The following is a 13,544-nucleotide window of genomic DNA, read 5'->3' as shown; positions in this document are numbered from 1 at the left end:
AGGCAGATGGCAGGCTATACCATGTTTTAGACAGGAAAAGGTGATAAAAGTGAACAGTGAAATAATAATCCCTGTGGCAGAAGAGCAAAGATACAACTTAATATAAACAATGCTGGAGAAGATTTCACAGGAAGAGAATTAGGCTTCTTGGAGTACAACATTTCAGTGGGTGATTTACCAAAGTAAATGAGGAAGTATGTTGTGGGAGTGTGGAACAGGACACCAGACATAGATGAACCTCTTCTGAGTGAGTCCTCCCTGAGCTAAATTTATATAAGAGTAGTAACATAGAACCTTAAGAGAAGCAAGCATCTTACTGGTCTTTGCTCCACCAGTGCCTGGTGCTGAAGCGTTCACTGAAGGAACAAAAGACTGAATGGACAAATACAAGTAAGTGTCAAAATAAAACGTTGTTGATAATTAGGCTAATAAACTACTAGTGTTTACTCGACTTTTAGGATCAGGCTGATGTTGGAGTGTTTATTTTTCATGTTTTCCTACAATTATATCTTGCCATCTCTCCCCTGAACTACTAAATTTAGCAATAGCAATACACTAATAAATAGTAATATGTTAATGAAAGCTCTTAGTAATATGACTGACATTTACATCATCCATTATATTAAAAACCCCACATCATTGCAATAGGACTGTGTATTTGTTTTCTATTGTTGTGTCACAAACTTACCTAACAGCTTAAAACAACACACATAATTTATGATCTCACAGTTCTGTGTGTCAGAAGCCAGAGTAGGGCTCAGGTGGTTCTCTAGGATACAAAGTGGAGTGGGGGAAAGGGAGATGGGGAAGGGGGTTGGTGATAATGGGGTGGAGGACACAGGGTCTAATCGCAATTTGTGGCAATGGGAATACTACCAGTACGGATCTGGCCATCACATCTTGAGCACAAGAAGTGACACTCAGCTTTGTATCTCATGAATATTCATAACAAATAAAAATAAATTAATTAATTGATTAAAAAAGTCTCACAAGCCTAATATCAAGGAGTCAGCTTGGTTTGAGGTCTCATCTACAGTGTGGAGGCTTCTCCCAAGAATTCAGTACTCTGGGATTGTAGGACTGAGGTTCCTGCTTTCTTGATGGGTGACCGGTGGAGGGCATTGTCAGCTCTTAAAGATTACCTGCAATTCCCGGCCACGTGTTCCTCTATATAATATTGCAGTTTGTTCCTTTATGGTTAAAAGGAGCATTCAAAACAGTTTAGAATCTCTGTGACTTCTTCCTTTCCTGACCTTTAGACCTTCTTTTAAAAGGGCCCATTTGCTTAGGTCAGACCCACCAGTGTAGTTTCCCTTTTGATTAACTCAAAGTCAACTGATCAGGTGCCTTTGGTACATATGTGAAATCCCTTTGCCATGTAATATAACATGATCATGGAATGATATCCCATTATACTCACAGATTCTTCTTGCACTCAAAGGAAGGGCTCTATATAAGGTTTGTATCCAGGGGGAGGAAATATTGGGGTCATAACAAAATTCTGCCTATCATAGTCCACGTTCTGTTCCCACGTGTTTTACCTCCTTTACAGATAGAACATGCATTAACCTTTTCCCAAGGTTCCCAAGAGTATCACCCCATGACAACATTGACTCAAAGTCCAAAATCTCATCATTTAAATCACCTAAATCTGGTGGAGATGAGCCTCCTGTGTGTCTAGTCCTTCGGGAATCTGGAAAACAGTCCCTGGGGTACAATTTCTCTCCATGTGTGGACCCATGAAACTAAAGACACAAGCTATCTGGCCCCAACATTCCCAGTGCACAGAGGCAGGACAGGCATAGAATTCTGTTCATAAAAGAGAGAATAGAGAGTAAATAGGAGTAATGATTCCGTAATAGTTTAAAAATCCATCAGGTTAAATGTTGGATTTTTCTTGATTATGTTTCAAGGTCTAGGAAAAATCCTCTGAAACACTTGGTTCTGCTTTCTGAGTCGTTCTTTCTCTTGAAAGGAACATAGATTTGCAGCTGAGTAATTTTATCAGATTTCCTCATACCAGTAGAATTTTAGGATTCTGACAACCTCTTTACATTTGGTGTTCTCTCTGTTCATTTCAGTCCAAATTGACAGTATTTCTACTGAAATGATTTTCTCAAGAACAATTGTGGGCCCTGCTTGAAGTGCAGTGGGTCTTGCTCCACCCTTAAATCTCTTTAGATAATCATTTCTCCTGGGGTCCTGCGGAGTTGGCTGAAGGTCAATGCCCTTAATTCTTTTGGAGAACCTTTAGTTTGATGCTGAAGATGTGAAAAGCACAACTTCAACCTCTTGAAAGTGCTATTTTTTTATGGAATATTGTGACCTTTGGATGTTTCAAACGGTTTAGCAAAGCTGCTACAGTCACAAATTCAGCCTTTTCTCTATCCCACCCTTTGAGAAGTCATCTCTGACTCAACATCTTTACCACCTGGAGAGGCTGGGCGTTTTCAAAGCCATCTAGTGCTAATTCCTTTTTGATTGATAGTTCTTCCTTTGATTTTTTTCTCCTCTTCACATGTTACTTTCAAGAAGAAACCAGACTACACCTTTAACATTAACTAAGTAATTTGCTTACTTATATAGCCTATATTTGTCAGTTACAAATTCTGCTTCCCACACACCTGCAGGACTGAAGTTCATGAAGCTTTCTGCAAGTACAGAACAAGGATTCCTCTTCTCCCATTTTCTAATAACATATTTCTCACTCTGTCTGAGCACTCATAGGCAGCCCTCCAAGTGCAGATTTCTACGAATCATCTGTTTAAAGCAATTTAGGCCTTTTTTTCCTCATGCTCCTCAAAATTCCTCCAACCACTGATCACTGCCTGATTCCCAGCTGCTCCAACTTTTAAGATATATTTTATAGCAATGCTGCATTTTCAGTATTAAAATCTGCAATAGTTTTCTATTGCTGTGTACCAAATTACCACAAGTTTAGTATCTTCAAACAATACCCAGAAAGGCAGAGGTAAAGAGTTATCAAGGAAGACAAGACAGCAGGGTTATACTTATGGGAGCATGCTACGGAGGTGGTATTTCTCAAGCCTTAGTTGCAGGTAAATACTTCTATTCTCAGTGATCTTATGATCTCCTCATAACTAGTATTAGAGTTTTTTTGTTGTTGTTGTTACAAATGTTAGCATTTAATACAGCCTTTATAAAATGCTGCTAATGTGCATGTGCAACCTAAAAGTGTGATGACTTTTGTGATATGAACTTCTATACCCTTATACAACCATATTTTCCCTTTTCTGTAATTTATTCAGATGCAAATGTAAAAATATAATAATCTAAAAATACATTGATATCAGCATCCATCAGTCCCTAGATTACTACATTTTAATAGAAGCCCCTCATTATGATCTCACTTTGTCTGATACTTATAGTCATGTGAAAGTGGCATACTGTGTGATTGTGGCATGTAGCATAATATGTAGGCTTAATATGCAGTATATAAGACAGAAAAATCAGAATTCAGTTTCTAAATCACATAAAACCATACTGACATATAAGCATAAATGTTACTTATTTTTAATCATCCTTATCATCATCCTCTTCAGAAAATGGGAGCCCTGTCTCAGATGTGCCTCAAAAATGGAAAAGTTAATACAGAAGAGAATTCATGAGATTAGGAATCAGGCCTTAAATTCTCCCCTCAGTTCTGTTAACAAATCAAGAAGCTAAGGGTAGGGAGTGTGTAGGAAAAGTCAGTTAACTCCCCAAATCTGTTCTTCTTCTGTTTGAATTCATAAATGTGAAGGACTGAAATAGATGTTCCCTAAACTCTCCTTCAAAGAGCTTAGAGAGCTCTTTAGGGGAATACTTGGGGAATATTTTTCCCCTAAAAAATAACCTATAGTCCTAACACAAAAAATTTTGACAGGTATTAGGGTATATTATTGGATAGTCTCTGACATTCTTTTTTGGGCTGCTATAACAAAATACTATAAACTGGATGACTTATAAACAATAGAAATTTATATCCCACAGTCCTGGAGGCTGGGACATCCAAGACAAAGTCATCAACAGATTTAGTGTCTGGTGAAGGCCCCCTTTCTCACAGACAATTGTCATCTCACTCCAACTTCCTATGGTAGAAGGGTCTCCCTCGGGCTCCTTGTAGAAGGGCATTAATCTCATTTATGAGGGCTCTGCCCCCAAGACATACTCACCTTGGAAAGGCCCCCCACACCTTAATACTATCATCTTGGCTCTGAAGATCTCAACATATGAGTTTTGAGGGGACGTCAAAATCCAAATCATACCTTTCCACTACTTGCCTGCCAAAATTCATGTACTTCTCACATGCAAAATACATTCATTCCATACCAATAGCCCCAAAAGTTTTAACTCATTCCAGCATCAATTTTAAAATCTAAGTTCAAAAATTTCATCTAAGGCAGATATGGGTAAGATTCAGAGTATGATTCATTCTGCAGCAAATTGCTCTCCAGCTGTGAATCTGTAAATGCAAAAGTATTACGTGCTTCCAAAATACAATGTTGAGACAGGCACAGGATACACATCCCCATTTTAAAAGGAAGAAACAGAAAAAAAGAAAGGAGAGACAAGTCCCTAGCAAGTACAAAACCGTGCTTCCAAAATACAATGTTGAGACAGGCACAGGATACACATCCTCATTTTAAAAGGAAGAAACAGAAAAAAAGAAAGGAGAGACAAGTCCCTAGCAAGTACAAAACTTTAAGGCTTGAGAATAATCTTTTTCTTAGTGCTCTTCTCTCCAGGCCCACTGAGGAGGAGGTTCCAAGTTCCAAATCCACTGGGGTGGAGGTCCTACCTTCTAGGCCCACTGAGGTGGTTGTCCCAATTTCCAGATCCACTGGGGTGGAGGTCCCACCTTTCAGAACCACTGGGGTAGATGTGTCACTTTCCAGATCCACTGTGGAACAGGTCCTGCCTTCTAGATGACTGGTGTGGAAGTACTGCCTTCTAGACCCAATGGGGTGGAGGTCCTGCCTTCCAGACCCACTGGGATGGTGTCTCAACTTCCAGATCCACTGAGATGGAGGTCCCCCCTTCCAGACATACTGGGGTGGAGATCCTGCCTTCCAGACCCACTGAGGTGGAGGTCCCACCTTCCAGACATACTGAGGTGGAGGTCTCAACTTCCAGGTCCACTGGGGTAGAAGCCCCACCTTCCAGACATACTGGAGTAGATGTATTGCCTTTGAGACCAACTGGGATGCATGTCCCAACTTCCAGATCCACTTGGATGGTGGTCCCACCTTCCAGTATCCCTGGGGTGGAAATCCAACTTTCCAGACCTATACAGGAGGAGGTATCATCTTTCAGGTCCACCTGGGGCTGAAGCTCTGCCCAGAAACTTTTCTGGGAGCAACCCATGCACAGCTCTCACAGGTTGGCATCATGTGAATTTGACTCTTTCAGGCTGGAATTAAACCCCCTTGGCTCTTAAGGTCTGGGATCTCAGAGTATTACCATCCCCAAGGTTCTAGTTGGCATTGCCCTAGTGGAGGCTCTCTGTGGTGGGCCCACTTCTATGGCACTTCTCTGCTTGGGCCTCATGGTTCTCCAGGGCATCCTTGGAAATTTAGGTAAAGGCAGCCATGCCCCCAAACTTTACTGGACTTAACATGCAGGCTGTATTTGGGGCAAAGAGGGGTGCCACTGAGAACAGGGAGAAGAGTCTGAGTCATGAGGTGGTACTGGGCAGTGGTGGCCCCTCCTCTGAAACATTCTCCCCCCAAACCTTAGGACTCTGGGCCTGAGATGAGAGGGGCAGCCCAATAATTTCCGGAATGCCTTCAGTGGCATATTTCCATTGCTTTGGATGATAGGTCCTGGCTTCCATTGAGATGGTTGATCCATTTGATAAGGTTAATTTTCTTATCAAATAATTGCTTGGCCACATCTTTGGTGTTGTCTCCTAACATATTTCCTCATTCTTTATGATATGGATAGGCTAAAAAATTTCTAAATATTTAATTTCTGCCTCTCTTTTGATTAACAATTCCATCTTTAAATCATTTTTTTCTTCTTTCGTTTTACTATAGGAAGTCAGGAGAATCAAGCTGCACCTGGAACATGTTGCTTAGAAACTTCCTCAGTAAAATCTCCAATTTCACCACTCACAAGTTCTACCTTTGACAAAACACTAGGTCACAAGCACAATGAAGCCAAGTTCTTTGCCACTTTATAACATAAATGACCTTTCCTCCATTGTCTGATAACATATTCCTCATTTCCGTCCAAGAGCTCATCAGAATGGCTTTTACTGTCAAAATTTCCAAAAAAACATGCTATTCAGGATTACTTATATATTCTCTAAGCAGATTTTCCTCCTCTCCTTCTGAGTCCTCACCAGAATCACCCTTGATAAATTCATGTAATATAGACTTTTTCTAGCATGCACATCAAAACTCTTTCAGCCTTTACTTATTACCCAAGTAAGTTCCAAAGCTGTTTCCATATTTTTTTAGGTATTTGTTACAACAACACCCCCATATGTCAGTATAAATTTTCTGTCTTACTGTGTTTGAGCTATCATTACAAAAAACCATAGACTGCATGGCTCATAAACAACTGTGAGGATTTTCACACATGAATTTTGGAAAGACATAAACATTCAGACCCTAGCATGGTCTAAGCAATTCTCAACACTGCACCAGGGATGCTGTATTATAAATATGTAGGAAACAAGAAAACTATCATGGTGGTTTCTTATTATTTTAAGTGAGACAAAGGCTGACCACAGATTTTACTTCTCTAATCTTTACTTCATGTTTGTGTGTGTGTATGGAATAAAGATTAGAGAATGTTTATATTAGATATTATACATTTATAATATATAACGTATTAGGTATAATAAATAATATTAGATGTACACAATTATATATTAGATATATAATTACATATACTTTATATATAACACAATAATACTTCAGAAAGTTTGTAGGAAAATGGAATTAAAAGATAATACACATCTTTCTGTGAACTGTTTGAAAACTCCTCATATATACAAATAGTTTGTATACCAATCATCAGCAACAAGAATGTAATTTAAAATTGTCTCTCACCACTAATATTGAATAAAGCAATACTATCTGGGGAACTTGTTTCCTCTTTAAATGACCCTTAAAATAATTTTTAACTATCCATTTCTGAGTAATAGCATTGCTTAAAGTCCACTTCTTGTTGTTCTGAAGTTTTAATCTTTTATCTGGAATACCTTGGTTTCCAAACATACTCATTCTATACCCACATATTTCATTACATGATGACTTTGATCTTAGGTATATATAATAATAGAATTCTGCACAATTTTAGCTAAGTTGTTCTGAAGTTTTAATCTTTTATCTGGAATACCTTGGTTTCCAAACATACTCATTCTATACCCACATATTTTATTACATGATGACTTTGATCTTAGGTATATATAATAATAGAATTCTGCACAATTTTAGCTAATGTAGAAAAAAAAATATCATAACAAAACTACTTAGGCAATGCCTCAATCTGTTTAAACTGCTATAATGAAATATCATAAACTGGGTAGTCTGTAAACAATAGAAATAGATTTTTCATAGTTGTAGAGGTTGGAAAGTCCAAGATCAAGGTGCCAACAGATTCGCCATCTTGTCCTGTTTCCTGGTTCACATATTGAACTTTATAGCTGTGTCCTCACATGGTAGAAGGGGCAAAGCAGTTCTCTAAGGCCGCTTCTTTTATTAGGGCATTACATTAGTCCATTTTTCCCTTGCTTACTACAACACATAAAGGTGGGTAATGAATACATAAAAAAAAATTATTTCTTACAGTTGTGGAGATTGGGAGTCCAAGGTCCAGGGAATACATTTGGTGAGGGCCTTTTCTTGGTGGGGGCTCTATACAGAGTCCTGTGGCAACACAATGTATCACATGGAGAGAATGGCAAGAGCTCTTGTTAACATGCTCACTCACTCTCTTATAAAGCCATCAGAACCACTCACTGATAACCCATTAAACCATTAACCCATTACTCCATGAATGGGTTTACTCATTCACCAAGGCACAGGCCTCAGGATCCAATCACCTCATAAAGGCTCCACCTTTGAAATACCATAATTGGATTTCCCACTCTCTTAATGCTGTTACAATGGAGGTCAAGCTTCAGTTAATTTTAGGGGGACATTCAATCCACAACAGTTCATCCATGCCCCGCTAAAATTCATGTTATTCTCACATGCAAATACATTTATTTTGTTTCCAATCCCCAAAGTCTTGTCCATCACAAACTGAAAAAGTCCAATGTCTTGTCTGTGAAATCACACAAGGTATCTACTTCTAAGATACAATGGGGAATAGGCATAAGACAGAATTTCTCATTCCAAAATGGAGAAAAAAGCCAAAGCAAGGAGTAACAGGTAACAGAATGTTCAAAATGCAACAGAGCAGGCATTAAATCTTAAAGCTGGAGAACATTCCCCCTTGACTCCATGTTTAGTATTTTTTGCATACTGGCATGGGGTTGGGCCTCCAAGTCCTCAGGCTGCACCACCCCTTTGGCTTTTCTGAGCTCAAGCCACGCTTCAGCTCTCCCAGGCTGGCATTGCATGCTGGTGGCTCTACAATTTTGGGGTCTCCATGTTGTTCCACTCCCACAGCTCCACCGGGCATGGCCCTGGTGGGGGTTCTCTGATGAAATACCAAAGCCACATTTACACTCAGCATTACCATAGTGAGGCTCTCTGAGGTGACTCCACCCTTGTTACAAATCTCTTCCTGGGCCCCAGGCTTTTCCATACATTCCTCAAAATCTGGGTGGAGGCTGCCAGGCCTTCATGGCCCTGGCATTCTGCAAGCCCGCACACTTAACATCACATAGATGCTACAAGGTTTTGGGCTTGTGTCTTTCAAAGCAGCAGATCCAGAATTACCTGGGGGCATTTTCACTACATCTAGGGCAGTCCAGAAGTATTGTGCTGGAATGCACAGAGCAGCATCCTGAGACAGCTCGGGATGGCGAGCCTACGGGGGTCACCTCAAACTTGTTCCTTGAAACCATTCTGTCTTCCTAGCCCTCTGGGCCTGTGGTGAGTGGAGAAACCTCAAAGGTCTCGGTAATGCCATCAAGGTCTTTTTTTCTATTCTACTGATGATTTCTTCTTTCTGTACTAATCCCTTCAGCAAATGGTCACTGGCCTATGTCCTTGGTTTCTTCTGAACATACTTTTTTACTCTTTACATGGACAGGTAAAGAGTTTTCCAATTTTTTTCCCCTCTACTTCCCTTTTAATTATAAATTCTGCCTTTAAGTCATGCTTTTGCTGCTGTAATTTAGCATACGCTGTTAGATGTAGCCATGCAGATGCCTAAATGTTTTGCTGATTAAAAATTTCTTATACCAAATAACTTGGTTCATCACTCTTAAGTCCACATTTCATGAAACCCTTGGGTATGGATACAATCTAAATAAGTTCTTTGTGAATTCATAACAAGGGTGATCTTTGCTAGTTTCCAATAAGTGTCTTCTCATTTACCTCTGATACCCCCTCAGAATGGTCTTTACAGTTCATATTTCTATCAGCATTCTGGTCACCACCATTTCACCGATCTCTAAGAAGTTCCAAACTTTCCCTAGTCTTCTTGTCTTCTAAGTTCTCACCAGAATCTAGACTTTCTCTGTCTTGCTTCTCCAAATTCTTTCAGCCTCTTCCCATCACCAAGTTCATAAGCTGCTTCCACATTTTCAGGTATTCCTTATTAGTAACACCCCATTTTTCAGTACCAATTTGCTGTATTAGTCCATTTTCCACTGCTTATAACAGAATATCTGAAACACTAATTTATTTTTTTTAAAGGGGGAATTTATTTCTTCCAGTTTTGGGGGCTTGGAAGTCCAAGGTCGGGGGTAAACATATAGTAAGGGCCTTATTCTTTGGTGAAGGCTCTGCAGAGTCCCATGGCAATGCAGGGTATCACATGATGAGAATGGCAAGAGCTACAGAGTTAATGTGCTTACTTGTTCTTGTAAATTCATCAGAACTACTCCCTGATAGCCCATTAAACCATTAACCCATTACTCCATGAACGGATTAATTAATTCATGAAGGCACAGTCCTCATGATCCAATCACCTAATAAAGGCCCCACCTTTCAAACACAATAATTGGATATCCCACCCTCTTAACACTGTTAGAAGGGGGTCAAGCTTCAATAAATATTGGAGGATATTCAGTCCACAACAGGCATTAATCTCATTCATGAGGGTTCTGCCCTCATGATCTAATCACCTCCCAAGGGCCCCAGCTCCTAACACTCTCACACTGGTGATTAGATTTTCAACATATGAATTTTGGGGGAACAAAAACATTCAGACTATATAACAGGCAACATGACACAGAGGATAAACTTGTTTCAGCAAAAACTTATTGTAAGTTAATGAGATAATCACGGAGAATGCCATTGTAATGCTGATCATTTAAAGAGAGCAATAAATAATTCATACACTGTGTAAAAATATACAGGGTTGGTTGGCCTTATTCCCTTGTAGGAATAATACCTTTTGTCTTCTGGATTACTCATTGAAAAGTCTGCTCACTTAAATGACTTCCAAAGATTATTTAATCATGTGTATTGAAACTCTATCTTTTATCTCAATAGACATAATTTTAATGATATATGCACAGTATGATATAATCTACCATTTCATATATATGCAGATTTTAACGACTCATAAAACTTAATCAATTTTAGAGTTGAAAAAGACCTTGGATGTTAGCCAATTTTTCCCCCTATTCAACATACATGTCTCCCCAACATGATTCATGACAGATGGCAATACATTTCACATGGAGTCATCCCTCTATAGAGTCTATATTCTTTATATGCACCCATTTCATTTTTGAATATCACATGAACTAGACATTTTCTCTTAAATTGCACTAAAAAATTTCTCTAAAATTTTCAAACATTAATTTTATCTTTGAGATATTGGAAAGGGGGAGAGGTGAAAAGAGGAATTGATAAAGCGCCATGAAAATCAATTATATTGTATAATGAAGAATATACTAATTGTCTTGATTAGAACATCAAATAAATAAATAAAATTATTGTGAAATAAAAAAAGAGAGAGACATTAATCCATATCACCCAACATTAAATCAAATGTAGTTACCTGAATAACAAAAAAGGGCTCTAAGGTAAACAGTTCTTCTCTGTCATTTTATCGTGATTCTAGATGCTTCTGCATCTTTGTCAGGATCTTCCAAGTGATTACACTCCTTATTAATAGTGCCCGGAAAGAACTGGCAATGCCTTTTGAGTTTTAACCAGTGCAGCTACTCATGAGACTAATATTTTATTGCCACTGTTACTGCGTTTTTTCAGACATAGGCTAATACGACTTAAGACAATTTTTGTCAACTGTATTGAAAGTATTGGCTCACACTGAGTTGAATGAAATAAAAGAAAGTCCCAGGAAACAGGGCTCCTCTGTACTATTGTTTAGTTGATTTTTGAGATATAAGAATATAATTTTTCACTTATCCCTATTACTTTATGACACAGTTTTGGTAAAAAATTACATTTTTGCAATATTTTAAAAATCTTGATTATACCCGCTAACAAATTAGCTTGCACTTCCATACTTTTGTCATTTAAATTAGATAGGAGATCTCATTGCTATTATATGAGACTGAAAAGAATATCAAATACAAACAGAACCCTGAAACCTCTCACGAAAGGCACAGTTCATTGACTACGATGAAGCAATCACCAGTGAAATACTAAAAATGTAATCTTGTTGTCTGAATCTCTTCCTATTCTAGTCAAGAATATGATGAGATTTTTTTTCCCAAATACCCTGCCAAAATAAAAATGTACTACCTCTAACATTTAATCAGCTCCTGAAATGAAGACATAGATAGCAACATGCTGTTTAAGTCTGACATAAAGCTGAGAGAGATATTTAATACACTGGATGATGGTAGCAGGATTTAGAAAGACTGAGTGCCATTCAGTACTTCCAGTGCCTTAGACTTCCCCAACTCGGTAATTAGAAGAAATTTAAAGCCAAAACTATTCATTATATAAAAGAATGATCTAATGCATTTACCATTCATGAATTACTAAAAAATTGGTTTCTGTGATACTGACAATAACAGGAATCCTTGAAATTTCAAAAATATTGTCTTTTCTATTTAAATAAAAATGTATAATTTCAGAGTACAATGAGCTTATTCTTAAAATACAATGTCTTAGATTTTTTTAATTTACATAAATTTGTAAAACCTGAATTATTAAGCATTTCTCAAAATATTCAAGACATATCTATTAATATAACTCACTATTTATCAGAAAATTGTTTTCTAAAATTTCTGTGCTTTGCACAGAAATCTGGATATCACCCATTTTGCCATTTGAAATATTTTCTGAAGCTTTTTCTGTTTACTGTGTACCCTGCAATTCTCTATCTTTGCCAACTTTAATAGGAACTCTATAGTCACAAACCTACTTGAAATAAACGGGACTGCAAAAGAAGCTTACTAAAGAGGACCTACCAAATGTTTTTATGCAGGATTTTTAAGATTTAACCTCAAACTTCATCAGAAGCTGCTGCATCAGTTCCATCCCTTCGTAAGAGCTAAACCAAAGACAGACAAAATTCATCATTTCCCAACTGAATAGTGTCAACTGTCCTAAGCAAGGCTGTGATGCATATGCTGAAATAAGTCATCAGAATGTGATATGTAACTCTCTCCTGTCACTGGATCAAAATGAAGGAAAGGGAACCTCAATGATTTTAACAACTTAGGGAACACCCTGCTGTGCTCACACTGCGTGAAGAAAACACCATTAACAGCTTATAAGACTTCATCATATGACATATGTGAAGGACAAATAGTCAAGCGCAAAGAATCTTACGTTCTTGAAAGGACGTGAAGAGCATCTGAAAGCGGCTGTTTCGACTGCCCTCGTCCGCCCACATGCGGATCACCCCAAGACCTGTGCGCAGCATCACGTCATTAGCCACAGTGCTACAGAACTTAGCTTTCAAATCCTCCACAGAACTGCTTCCGTCGTACACAGCCACAAAATTCCTTTTGCATTCATTTGAATTCTGCATCTCATAGTCCAAGAATCGTAAGTAAATCTGTAAAACAAAGTTAAAATAATTTCCCCATATCAAAATATGAATGCAGACCAGTAAGTACCAGAACTTCTTTTCTCTTTTTCAGTCTCACAAGACAGTCTTGATTGCAATCAGTCTTATTGTTTTTTGCCACTGTGGGCAGCAGGAAGATGTACAAGTAAGAACAAATTGTGCTTAATATATATTTTTTCAAATATTATCCTTTACTTAAATGTGCCATTTCTCATAGCTGAGTATTCTTACCCAAATGATCATTTTGTGTTCTCATAACTTATTCGGAATCAGTTATTAGTTTTGCAAACTTACACACTGTTTTATTTTGATGCATTCCTGTTAAAGTTTCATGGCTTCCTTTTACTTCCAAAAATATATGGAAATAAGTATAATTCGTATTAATAGAAAAGGAAAAATAAACTGATATCAAAACA

General features: G+C 38.1%; 1 protein-coding gene across 1 annotated transcript in view; it reads right to left on the bottom strand.

Moving 5' to 3' along the window:
- The window catches only part of LOC103609476 (neuropilin and tolloid-like protein 1), a 38,686-nt gene extending 25,574 nt beyond the window's left edge, over positions 1–13,112 (bottom strand). Inside the window, exon 1 of the mRNA XM_008593791.1 lies at positions 12,888–13,112. Coding sequence (XP_008592013.1) covers positions 12,888–13,089 — 202 coding nt within the window. The 5' untranslated portion in view covers positions 13,090–13,112. The remainder of the gene's footprint in view (positions 1–12,887) is intronic.
- Positions 13,113–13,544: the final 432 nt, after the last annotated feature.

Source organism: Galeopterus variegatus, unplaced genomic scaffold, assembly GCF_000696425.1.
Source record: "Galeopterus variegatus unplaced genomic scaffold, G_variegatus-3.0.2 Scaffold9656, whole genome shotgun sequence".
NCBI classification, from domain to species: domain Eukaryota; kingdom Metazoa; phylum Chordata; class Mammalia; order Dermoptera; family Cynocephalidae; genus Galeopterus; species Galeopterus variegatus.
This window is presented reverse-complemented; position numbering and strand designations above follow the sequence as displayed.